General features: G+C 43.6%; 1 protein-coding gene across 3 annotated transcripts in view; it reads left to right on the top strand.

The window, feature by feature from the left end:
- ADCK1 (aarF domain containing kinase 1) overlaps positions 1-12,019 on the top strand; it is a 138,867-nt gene that overhangs the window by 10,086 nt on the left and 116,762 nt on the right. For all 3 annotated transcript variants that reach the window (XM_065940442.1, XM_065940445.1, XM_065940444.1), the window contains exon 2: positions 7,845-7,990. In XM_065940442.1, the coding sequence (XP_065796514.1) occupies positions 7,856-7,990 (135 nt within the window). In that variant the 5' untranslated portion in view covers positions 7,845-7,855. The remainder of the gene's footprint in view (positions 1-7,844; positions 7,991-12,019) is intronic.

Consider the following 12,019-nt stretch of genomic DNA (forward strand, 5'->3'; position numbering starts at 1 on the left):
ATCTTTTTTTTTTTTTTTTTTTTCTGTTGTATTTCTTGACTATATAAGTCCATTTAACATTTGTTGCAGAGCTGGTTTGGTGGTACTGAATTCTCTTTAACTTTTGCTTGTCTGAAAAGCTTTTTATTTCTCCATCAGTTTTGAATGAAATCCTTGCTGGGTACAGTCATCTTGGTTGTAGATTTTTCCATTTCAGTATTTTAAATATATCCTGCCATTCCCTTCTGGCCTGCAGAGTTTCTGGTGAAAGATCAGCTGTTAAGCGTATAGGGTTTCCCTTGTATGTTATTTGTTGCTTCTCCCTTGCTGCTTTTAATATTCTTTCTTTGGGTTTAGTCTTTGTTAGTTTAATTAGTTTGTGTCTTGGCCTGTTTCTCCTTGGGTTTATCCTGTATGGAACTCTTGGCATCTCTGGGACTTGATTGCCTATTTCCTTTTCCATGTTTTGAAAATTTTCAACTATAATCTCTTCAAAAATTTTCTTGTACCCTTTCTTTTTTTCTTCTTCTTCTGGGACCCCTATAATTCAAATGTTGGTATGTTTGATATTGTCCTAGAGGTCTCTGAGACTATCCTCTGTTTTTTTCATTTTTACTCTATTCTGCTCTTCAGAAGTTATTTCTACCATTTTATCTTCAAGATCACTGATTTGTTCTTCTGCTTCAGATATTCTGCTATTGATTCCTTCTAGAGTATTTTTAATTTTAGTAAATGAGTTGTTTGTCTCTGTATGTTTATTCTTTAATTCTTCTAGGTCTTTGTTAATTGATTCTTGGTTTTCAAGGTTTTTGATCATCTGTACTATCATTGTTCTGATTCTTTTTCAGACAGTTTGCCCATTTCCTCTTCATTTTTTGGACTTCTGTGTTTCTAGTTTGTTCCTTCATTTGTGTAGTATTTCTTTGCCTTTTCATCATTATTATTTTTTTTAACTTACTGTGTTTGAGGTCTCCTTTTCCTAGGCTTCAAGGTTGGATTCTTTCTTGCTTTGGGTTTCTGCCCTCCTAAGGTTGGTCCAGTGGTTTATGTAGCTTCATATAGGCTGAGATTTGTGCTGAGTTTTTCTTTCTTTGTTTGTTTTTCCTCTGATGGGCAAGGAGAGTGAGGTGGTAATCCTGTCTGCTGATGCCTGGGTCTGTATTTTTGTTTTGTTTGTTGTTTAGATGAGGCGTCCTACTGGTGGTTGGCTGCTGCCGGGTCTTGTCTTCAGGTGGTTTCCTTTGGGTGAGTTCTCACTCTGTGATACTCCCTAGGGTTAGTTCTCTGGTAGTCTAGGGTCTTGGAGTCAGTGCTCCCTCTCCAAAGGCTCAGGGCTTGATCTCTGGATCTTTTTGCCAGGATTCAGTTGCTTTAAGATCCTTAAGATACAGATACCAAGTCTCTCTGTCCCTGTAGTCAGTAAGGTTGATGAAGGCACCTTGAGTCCTGCGCTGAATACATAATTGATCTCCATCTGCTTCTTCCATTCCTGGAGAAATTGTGTCCTCAGAAAACCTCTATTACGGGGTCTTCTAAAAACTGTTTTCAAAAATTCTTAATTTTTCCCACCTTCAGAAGTGAGAGGTCACAACAGGAAGACGTGTGAGTGAAGCAGGCCGAAAACCCGCCAGGGAAGCTGAGTGGCCCTCAGGACTTCAGAGGAGTTCCGAGAGCATTTTTTGTCGATCAGACTCTAAGAGGCTGTGGCTTTCTGAAGGTCGCAGAACTGGTGAGCAGCAGAGCCGGGGTTCTTCCCGGCTCCAGAGGCTGAGTTCCTGACCCCTGCTTGCCCTATACCACCTTCTCGTTGTCAGCTTTTCTTCAGGCCCCAGAAGGATGGTCCTCATGGGCCTCCTTGATCTCAAAGGAGAAAGGTGTGTGAGGACCTGAGAGCACTCAGCCTAATTTAAGGCCTGCGCCTGGATTCAGCTGGGAACCTGTGTCTTGGCAGAAAGAAGGTGGAGGGAAATCAAGTGTACTGCCGCTTTTGACAGAAGATACTACAGGCTGAGGTTGTAGCGAGCAGGGTGAAAAGGTGGGGTTAGGTGGGGGACCGCCAAAGTGTTAGCAGTCGGGCATGCAGAAGCTGATAGGCTGGGGAGTAACAGGATGCTTTACCGAGGCTGCCTTTGGGCAGGGAGATAGCAAGAACAGTGGTGGTAGTGGTGGGCGTAGCGTTACTGGAGGGGACCCTTCCAGGGCCTGGGATCGGGCTCTTGTCTGACTTGGAAGTGAGTTGTCTGAAGAGACACACGTGCTGACAAACCAAAGGCCTGTAATGAAGAGTGGTGTCTGAGCAGAGGGCAGGAAGGCGAGGGACCCCAGGAGCACTGCTCTGCCCAGTGGCTCGCAGGCTCAGGCTTTATGGAGGTGGGTTACTTTCTGGGTTGTCTCCGGCCAATCATCTTGTTCGTGTCTGTATCTGGTCTGACTCAGGGTCCTTACTAGCTGGGTGTGCACCTCTCAGCCAAGATGGATTCCAGTGTGAGGATTTCTGGGAGGTTGGCAGGACATATTATGGGCTGGGCTTGCCTCTCTCCTCTTGAACTCTCCCAAATTCTTCTTGATTCAAGGTTCCCTGACAATAGTGGTTTCTATTGTGTTCTTGCTGTGTAGCTGGCACCTTGTTAAATATTTGCATGATTTCCTCATTCCTCACCACCCCATCAAGTAGGCATGGCTTTGATCACCCCCATGGTATAGACGAGGTCCCAGGACTCAGGGTAAGAGACCATGATGGGACTCAGACCCAGGCCACTGGATTCTAGGATGCCTATTCTCAACCACAGTGCTGTCCCTCATCTGAAAGGAACCAGGGATAGCCAACCGCTAATGCCAAAGAAGCTGAAGATGGACAGTTCTATGAAGACCTACAAGACCTTCTAGAACTAACACCCCCAAAATGATGTCCTTTTCATCATAGGGGCCTAGAATGCAAAAGTAGGAAGGTACCTGGAGTAACAGGCAAGTTTGGCCTTGTAGTACAAAATGTAGCAGGGCAAAAGCTAACAGAGTTTTGCTAAGAGAATGCACTGGTCATAGCAGACACCCACTTCCAGCAACATGAGACTACCCTACACATGGACATCGCCAGATGATTAACAATGAAATCAGAATGAATATATTCTTTGCAGCTGAAGATGGAGAAGCTCTATAGAGTCAGCAGAAACAAGACCAGGAGCTGACTGTGGCTCAGATCATGAATTCCTTATTTTCAAATTCAGACTTAAGTTGAGGAAAGTAGGGAAAGCCACTAGGCCATTTAGGTATGACCTAAATAAAATCCCTTACAATTATACAGTAGAAGTGACAAATAGATTCAAGGGATTAGATCTGATAGACTGAGTGCCTGAAAAACTATGGACAGAGGTTAGTGACATTGTACAGGAGGTGGTGATCAAAACCATCCTCAAGAAAAAGAAATGCAAAAAGGCAAAATGGCTGTCTGAGGAGGCCTTACAAATAGCTGAGAAAGCAAGAGAAGTGAAAGGCAAAGAAGAAAAGGAAAGGTATACCCACCTGAATGCAGAGTTCCAAAGAACAGCGAGGGGAGGTAAGAAAGCTTTCCTAAGTGAACAATGCATAGAAATAGAGAAAAACAATAGAATGGGAAAGACTGAAGATCTCATCAAGAAAACTAGAGGTACCAAGGGAACATTTCATGCAAAGATGGGCACAATAAAGGACAAAAGTGGTATGGAAAGTGGTATGGACCTAACAGAAGCAGAAGATATTAAGAAGAGGTGGCAAGAATACATAGAAGAACTATACAAAAAAGATCTTAATGATCCAGATAACCACAATGGAGTGATCACTCACCTAGAGCCAGCCATCCTGGAAAGTGAAGTCACATGGAAGCATCACTACGAGCAAAGCTAGTGGATGTGATGGAATTCCAGTTGAGCTATCTCAAATCCTAAAAGATGATGCTGTGAAAGTGCTGCACTCAATATGCTAGCAAATTTGGAAAGCTCAGCAGTGGCCACAAGACTGGAAAAGGTCAGTTTTCATTCTAATCCCAAAGAAAGGCATTGCCAAAGGATGTTCAAGCTGCTGCACTCATTTCACATGCTAGCAAAGTAATACTCAAAATTCTCCAAGCCAGTCTTTAACAGTATGTGAACCAAGAGCTTCCAGATGGTCAAGCTGGATTTAGAAAAGGCAGAGGAACCAGAGATCAAGTTGCCAACATCCGTTGGATCATAGAAAAAGCAAGAGAATTCAAGAAAAATATCTACTTCTGTTGCATTGACTGTGACAAAGCCTTTAACTGTGTGGATCACAATAAACTGTGGAAAATTCTGAAAGAGATGGGAATACCAGACCACCTTACCTGCCTCCTGAGAAATCTGTATGCAGGTCAAGAAGCAAAAGTTAGAACCAAACTTGGAACAGCAGACTGGTTCCAAACTGGGAAAGGAGTACTTCAAGGCTGTATATCGTCACCCTGCTTATTTAACTTATATGCAGAATACATCATGTGAAATGCTGGGATAGATGAAGTACAAGCTGGAATCAAGATTGCCTGGAGAAATATCAATAACCTCATATACAGATGACACCACTGTTTCAGCAGAAAGTGAAGAACTAAAGAGCCTCTTGATGAAAGTGAAAGAGGAGGGTGAAAAAGCTGACTTAAAACTCAACATTCAAAAAATGAAATCATGGCATCTGGTCCCATCACTTCATGACATATAGATTGGAAAACAATGGAAACAGCGAGAGACTATTTTCTTGGGCTCTAAAATCACTGCGGATGGTGACTGCAGCCATGAAATTAGAAGACGCTTGCTCCTTGGAAGAAAAGCTATCATAAACCTAGAGAGCATATTAAAAAGTAGAGATATTGCTTTGCCCACAAAGGTCTGTATAGTCAAAGCTATTTCTAGCTGAAGTAGCTCAGCTGGAATTCCATCACCTCCACTAGCTTTGTAGTCTTGTAGATGTGATAGTTGGATAAAGAAGAACTGATAATTTTGAACTGTGGTGTTGGAGAAGACTCTTGGGAGTCCCTTCAACTGCAAGGAGATCAAACCAGTGAATCCTAAAGGAAATCAACCCTGAATATTTATTAGAACGACTGATGCTGAAGCTGAAGCTCCAATACTTTGGCCACCTGATTTGAAGAGCTAACTCATTAGAAAAGACCCTGATGCTGGGAAAGATTGAAGGGGATGACAGAGAATGAGATGGTTGGGTGGCATCACTGACTCAATGGACATGAGTTTGAGCAAGCTCCAGGAGATGGTGATGGACAGGGAATTCTGGGTTGCTGCAGTTCATGGGGTCACAAAGAGTCAGACAGGACTGAACAATGACAGCAAGGAATGGGATAAAGGGGACACTGCAAGCATGGTTTAATTTATTCTTTTTATCTTCAAATCCCTTACTTGCAGAGTTAGGAACTGATCCCAGGAGTTGGGCCAGAACATTTGTGTTTAGTGAAAGAAATGAGTTTCTTAAATTATCCCTTTAAAAATAATTGCTTGCAGTCATCCTCCTGGGGTGAATGCAGTCAGCTGGGGTGTGAATGGGTAGGATAAACTTGGAAAGTTTGTTGTGGGGGCATGGTTTCACTGATGAATTTGAACACATGAAGCCTCTATTAAAATTGAAATATTAACAAGAATGGTTCTCAAACTTTGCCTAAAAATAACCCATTATGTTTCCTATTAAAATGCAAATTCCCAAGTCCTATCCCCAGTGTTGATTCAGCGGGCCAAAGGGTGGGCTTCAGAAGTCTTTAATTTTTTCTTTTTTACTGTTACATCATTATCATTATTAATTTTTATTGAAATATACTTGATTTACAATGTTTCAGGTGGATAGCAAAGTCATTTATTTAAGCATATTTTTGTTTTCAAATTCTTTTTCCATTTTATGTTATTATAAGATATAGAATATAGTCCCCTGTGCTACGCAATAGGTTGTGTTGTTTATTTCATACATAGTAGTGTGTCTCTGTTAATCTCAAATTCCAAATTTAGCCCTTCCCAACCCATTCCCCTTTTGGTAATCATAAGTTTGTTTTCTAGGTCTGCGAGTCTAGCAGAAATCTGCATTTTTGAAATGGCACCCAGATTGATATTTTTTGCAAGTGTTCTTCTAACCACACTTTAGAAATGTTGGCTAGGAAAAGAAGACTGCAGAGGGAAAGACAATGGGATTATAAAAAGAACTGGGTCCCAAAAAGTCAAGAAAGGAGAGAAAAAGACACAGAACAGGTAGGAAAATAGAAAGCACAGAAGATGGTAAAATTAAATCAGAATACATAAACGACTATATTAAATGCAAACAGACAAAATCCACTATATACTATTTAGAGAGACAGTATAAAGTGTAAGTTGAAAGTAAAAGAATGGAAAAAGATGTCCCTGTGGATACTTTAAAAAAATCTGTGACTATATTATGAGGCATGAGTCAAAACTGACTAAAGAAAGTGGAGACAAGGCTATTTACAGCAATTGTCTCCATATGGAGGGGAATCAGAGGCACAGATCAGGGAGGGGATGGTCATAGACTGAGTCCAGAGCAGAAACAAACAGGGTGATGACCTAAATTTTCCTGCTGCAAGGAAATTTCCCCCTACACGTCTGTTCAGGGCTTGTACCTGCAGGTGGGTTGGTGGTGGCACTTCTCCTGGGTGGGTTTTCTCCACCGGCAGCCACAGCTGTGGTCAAGGATGTTAGATGTAGTATTCCTCGGAATTGAAGGGGAAGCTGCGCATTGGGTACAGTGGCCTCAAAGACTGTGTTGCCTGGTGGACTGGGCGATAGAACTGGGTGGGGAAAGGTATCAGAGCTGGGAGCCCGCTTGGTTCAACTGAGTGGAACGGTGAGTTTGGTTAAACAGAGCTTATCTGAAGGGGACTTTGAGCCCCCAGTCGTAACGCAGCCTACGGGACTGGGAGTAGACGAAGTAGTAACCGCCGTGGTGTTGGCTTTCAAGGCGCTTGCAGTCTAGACAAGGCACTGTCTATGTTCTATCCAAAAGAAATAGTTTGAAAATCGATCAGATGTGGAGGGCTTACCTGGCAGCTTCTGAGCAACTGCCGTTTTGGCTGTGGCCCCTTCCAGGCCGAGAGGGCTGATGATGCCTGTGTGAGATTAATGGTATGATAATAGTTTTCAGGTAACAGAAGTTACCATGCTCTCGCTTCTGTCATCTAAAGCAGCATCCTTGACTACAAATTCGTCATCCTTTCTCTTACCCGCTTTGATTTTCTTTTCGGCACTGGTGACCTGCTGCTGTTCTCATACATACCTTAGGGTCTGTCATCTCCTCCAGAGTGTAAGAACTTTGTTTTCTTGGCTCTCTCCCTAGTGCCTAGCACAGTGCCTGGTACTGTGAAAGGAAGAACGGCTTTGAGCGCTGAATTGTGCCGGATACTGTGCTCAGCATTTCATCCCCATGATCTCACTTTATCCCAACAAATATTTTTTTTTGAAATTTATATTTTAGTTTGTATTTTTCTGGCTGCACTAGGTCTTCATTGCTGTGCATGAGCTTTCTCTCGTTGCGGCGTGTGGGCTCAGTAGTTAGGGCTCTAGATCACAGGCTCGGTGGTTGTGGCCCACGGGCTTTAGCTGCCCCTTGGAATGCGGCATCTTCTGGGACCGGGGATCGAACCCTTGTTCCCTGCATTGGCAGGCAGATTCTTAACCGCTGGATGACCAGGGAAGTGCTTCCCCAGCAACTTTTGAGGTAGGTGTCATCACGTTTCACAAATGAGGCAATGTGAGTGCAGTGAGGTTGAGAAAATGACCCCAGAATCGTACGGTCTATTAGGTGGCAGAGCCTGGATTTGAATTTGGCTCCATATGAAGCTCTTTAACTGCTCCCTTCTCTCTGCTCTCCCGCTGCAGGGTCTGGGGACATGGCCAGAAGGGTTCTCAAGCTCGCTTCGTGGACCAGCATGGCTCTTGCCGCCTCTGGCGTCTGCCTCTACAGCAACAAGTACTTGGACCCCAATGACTTTGGTGCTGTCAGGGTGGGCCGAGCGGTGGCCACGGTAGGTTCTTCTCCTTTCGGGAGGGGCAGAGGAGCCGCAGCGCTGGTGCAGCTGCTCATGCATACAGCCGATGGACTCAGCAGTCACACACATGTGGCGATACACGTGTACCGTGACCTGTGTGAAGCAGCTCCCACTACACAGTTGCACTGTCGTGGAGGTGCCCCCCCCACGTCCCTGTGCTCACAACCTCTGCCATCCTGAAGTTAACCATAGAGTGCGATTGCCTGGGGTCTCTGTTCTGAACACGTTACCTGTCCAGAACCTTCCGTATCTTATCTTAGGGACCGACTCATCCGGCGGTCTCAGCAAACACACAGGGAAAGAGGCGTTTGCAGCTTTGATTAAATCCTAGCTGAAAACTTGCTCTGCCTCCAGTGAGCTCCTGGGAAGGGTTCATGACGGACGCGGGGCTCACACTCAGAGTGTCGGGGCCTGGAAGAACTTTGGGGATGTGCCCCAAGCCCCACACTCAGAGAAGCTGAGCTGAATACTTGAGTGCTGGATGGCTCAGCGGCATCGTTCTGGCGTGACGGCGCCCTCTGTGCCTCTGCGGAAGGCGGCTCCTCCAGACAGCGCTGTGTAACTGCCGCGTGCTTCTTGCCTTCTCTCCTCCTCGGTCTGCTGCAGGACGAGCTCACGCGTCCCTCCCCGTGGGGTAGATATATACTCTGAAGCACAGTCTGTCTGGGCCCTTGTCTAATCGTTTCCTTTAATACTCAGCGTTGTCCCGTCCTCTCCCCAGCCTGGCTCAGACATGGGGCCTGCGCCTCAAGGTAGACTGGAACTTATCATAGCTCACGATGAGCGAATAGATACACAGGTCATGGAATATGTAATGATTCCCACGTGCTTGCTAGGGGCCCCTTCTGAGCCCAATATTGTCATATAGGCTTCAGGGGTAGAAACGAACTGTCCCGCCCAGGTGCAGCTTTGAAAGAGCTTCTGATTGAGGAGTGTCCACGTGGATGGGTCAGAAAAACAGTCTAAACCCCGGGATTGTGTCAAGCTGCGTGACTCGGGTGACGGCTGCTGTGGGACCTCAGACACAGGAGTGAGTCCTGTGGGCTGGGAGTCAGGATGCATGCCTTAGGGGCAGCGGGGTTGGATGGAGCCTTAGGGATTTGCACAGTCCGAGGGGAGGGACGAAGGTTTATGTCAGCGCTACATAAACCAGCCACTGGGCTGTGCATTCCTTTCTTCTTTAAATAAGTGCTTTATTTGGGGATCATTCTAGGTTTATAGAAAAGTTGGAAAGATAGTACAGAGTGCCCGTATGCCCTTCATCCAGTTTCCCCTAATATTAAAATCTTACGTGACCATGATACATTTATGAAAACTAAGAAAGTAACATTGGTACATTGCTATTTGCTGAACTCCAGGTTCTGTTCAGATTTGGTCAGTTTTATTCTGTTTCCGTTTCTGGATCTACTCCAGGATATCACATTACATTTAGGGCACTGGATTTTTGTTTTTATTTGGCTTAGTTTTTTTTTTTTTTCTTTTGAAATTTTTATTGAGGTTATTGTAGATTCACTTGGCTGTATATTCTTTAAAGATCCGGGCTCTGGTCTTTTTTTTTTTTTTTTTGAGGGGAAGTGATATTTAAAAAATTCTCTTATTGAAATATGATTGCTGTATGATATTATATAAGTTACGGGTGCACAATATCATGATTCACAGGTTTTAAAGGCTATGCTTCATTTATAGTTATTTAAAAATACTGGCTATATTCCTCATGTTGTATAATATATCTTTGTAGCTTATTTTATACCTAATAGTTTGTACCTGTTAATCCCCTTCCCCAATTCTGCCCTTCCCTATTTCCCTCTCCCCACTGCTATTGTTAGTCACCAAGTTGTGTCCGACTCTTTGCAATCCCGTGAACTGCAGCACACCAGGCTTCCCTGTCCTTCACTGTCTCCTGGAGTTTGCTCAACCTCATGTCCATTGAATTGGGGATGCCATCCAACCATCTCATCCTCTGTTGCCCCCTTCTCCTCCTGCCCTTAATCTTTCCCACATCAGGAAATCAACTTTTCCAATGAGTTGGCTCTTTGCATCAGGTGGCCAAGGTATTGGAGCTTCAGCATGAGTCCTTCCAATGAATATTAAGGACTGATTTCCTTTAGGATTGACTGGTTTGATTTCCTTGCTTTCCAAAGGACTCTCAAACGTCTTCTCCAACACCACAGTTCAAAAGCATTAATTCTTTGGCGCTCAGCCTTCTTTTCTGTATTTTCACATCTGTCCATGACTACTGAGAAAACCACAGCTTTGACTAGACGGATCTTTGTCGGCAAAGTAATGTGTCTCTGCTTTTTAATATGCTGTCTAGGTTGGTCATAGCTTTTCTTCCAAGGAGGAAGCGTCTTTTAATTTCATGGCTGCAGTCACTGTCTGCAGTGATTTTGGAGCCCAAGAAAATAAAATCCTGGGCTCCAAAAAAATTGCTTCCATTTTTTCCCCTCCTATTTGCCATGAAGTGGTGGGATGGGATATCATGATCTTCTATTTTTGAATGTTGAGTTTCAAGCCAACTTTTTCACTCTCCTCTTTGACCCTCATCAAGAGGCTCTTTAGTTCCTCTTCACTTTCTGCCATTAGAGTGGTATCATCTGCATATCTGAGGTTGTTATTCTCCTTTCAGTCTTGATTCACTTTGGGATTCATCCAGCCCAGTATTTCACATGATGTGCTCTGCATAGCAGTTAAATAAATAGGGTGACAATATACAGCCTTGACATACTCCTTTCCTAATTTTGAACCAATCCATTGTTCCATGTCTGATTCTAACTGTTGCTTCTTGACCTGCATACAGGGTTTTCAGGAGACAATAAGGTGGTCTGGTATTCCATCTCTTTAAGAATTTTCCACAGTTTGTTGTGACCCACACAGTCAAAGGCTTTAGCATAGTCAGTGAAACAGAAATAGATGTTTTTCTGAAATTACCTTGCTTTCTCTATGATCCAGTGGATGTTGGCAATTTGACCTCTGGTTCCTCTACCTTTTCTAAATCCAGCTTGTATATCTGGAAGTTCTCTGTTCGTGTACTGCTGAAGTCTAGCTTGAAGGATTTTGAGCATTACTGTGTAAGTATGTGAAATGAAAGCAATTGTACAGTAGTTTGAACAATTCTTTGGCATTGCTATTCTTTGGGATTGAAATAAAAACTGAGCTTTTCCAGTCCTGTGGCCACTGCTGAGTTTCCCAAATTTTCTGGCATATTGAGTGCAGCACTTTGACAGCATCATCTTTTAGTATTTGAAATAGCTCAGTTGGAATTCCGTCACCACCACTAGCTTTGTTCATAATAATGCTTCTGAAGGCCCACTTGATTTCACACTCCAGTATGTCTGGCTCTAGGTGAGTGACCACACCATCAAGTTTGTTCTCTATATCTGTGAGTCTGCCTCTTTTTTTATATTCTCTGGCTTGTTGTATTTTTTTAGAGTCCACATTTAAGTGATATCATTCAGTATTTGTCTTTCTCTGTCTGACTTATTTCACTGAGCGTAATACAGGGCTCCGGTCTTAATTATCCTTGTGGACCACTCAGGCCAGGTCTTGCTAGTGGTTGGTATTCAGTAAATATATATGGAATGGAATGAAACATTGGGAGCATAGACAAAGGAATGGACTCTTCTCAATACCAGCCTTGTTAAGCCCCTTAATTTCTAAGGGCCGCAGTTGCTGAATTCTAAAAGGGAAGGTTTGGTCTCAGCAACCCTCAAGGCTCCTCTGTGCCAGAGATCCCTGGGAGCCTGTAACTTTCTGATTCATCAAACATAAGGGAACCTCTTCTGGATTTTTGACCAAGGGACCTAGATTTAAAACTTATGCTGTTAGAGCAAACATAAATATGAAATGGTGTTTATTTGTGATACAGAGAGGTGGGATAAGTTTATCCAACAGCATTCATCTAACTAGTATTTGTTGAGCATTCACCTGTGCGCTTGGCACTGTGAAAGATGCAAGGGATGCGATGATAAATAGGAAGGACATGCCCTTGTGCTTACAGAGCTTAAT

Source organism: Muntiacus reevesi, chromosome 7 (genome assembly GCF_963930625.1).
Source record: "Muntiacus reevesi chromosome 7, mMunRee1.1, whole genome shotgun sequence".
Taxonomy (NCBI): domain Eukaryota; kingdom Metazoa; phylum Chordata; class Mammalia; order Artiodactyla; family Cervidae; genus Muntiacus; species Muntiacus reevesi.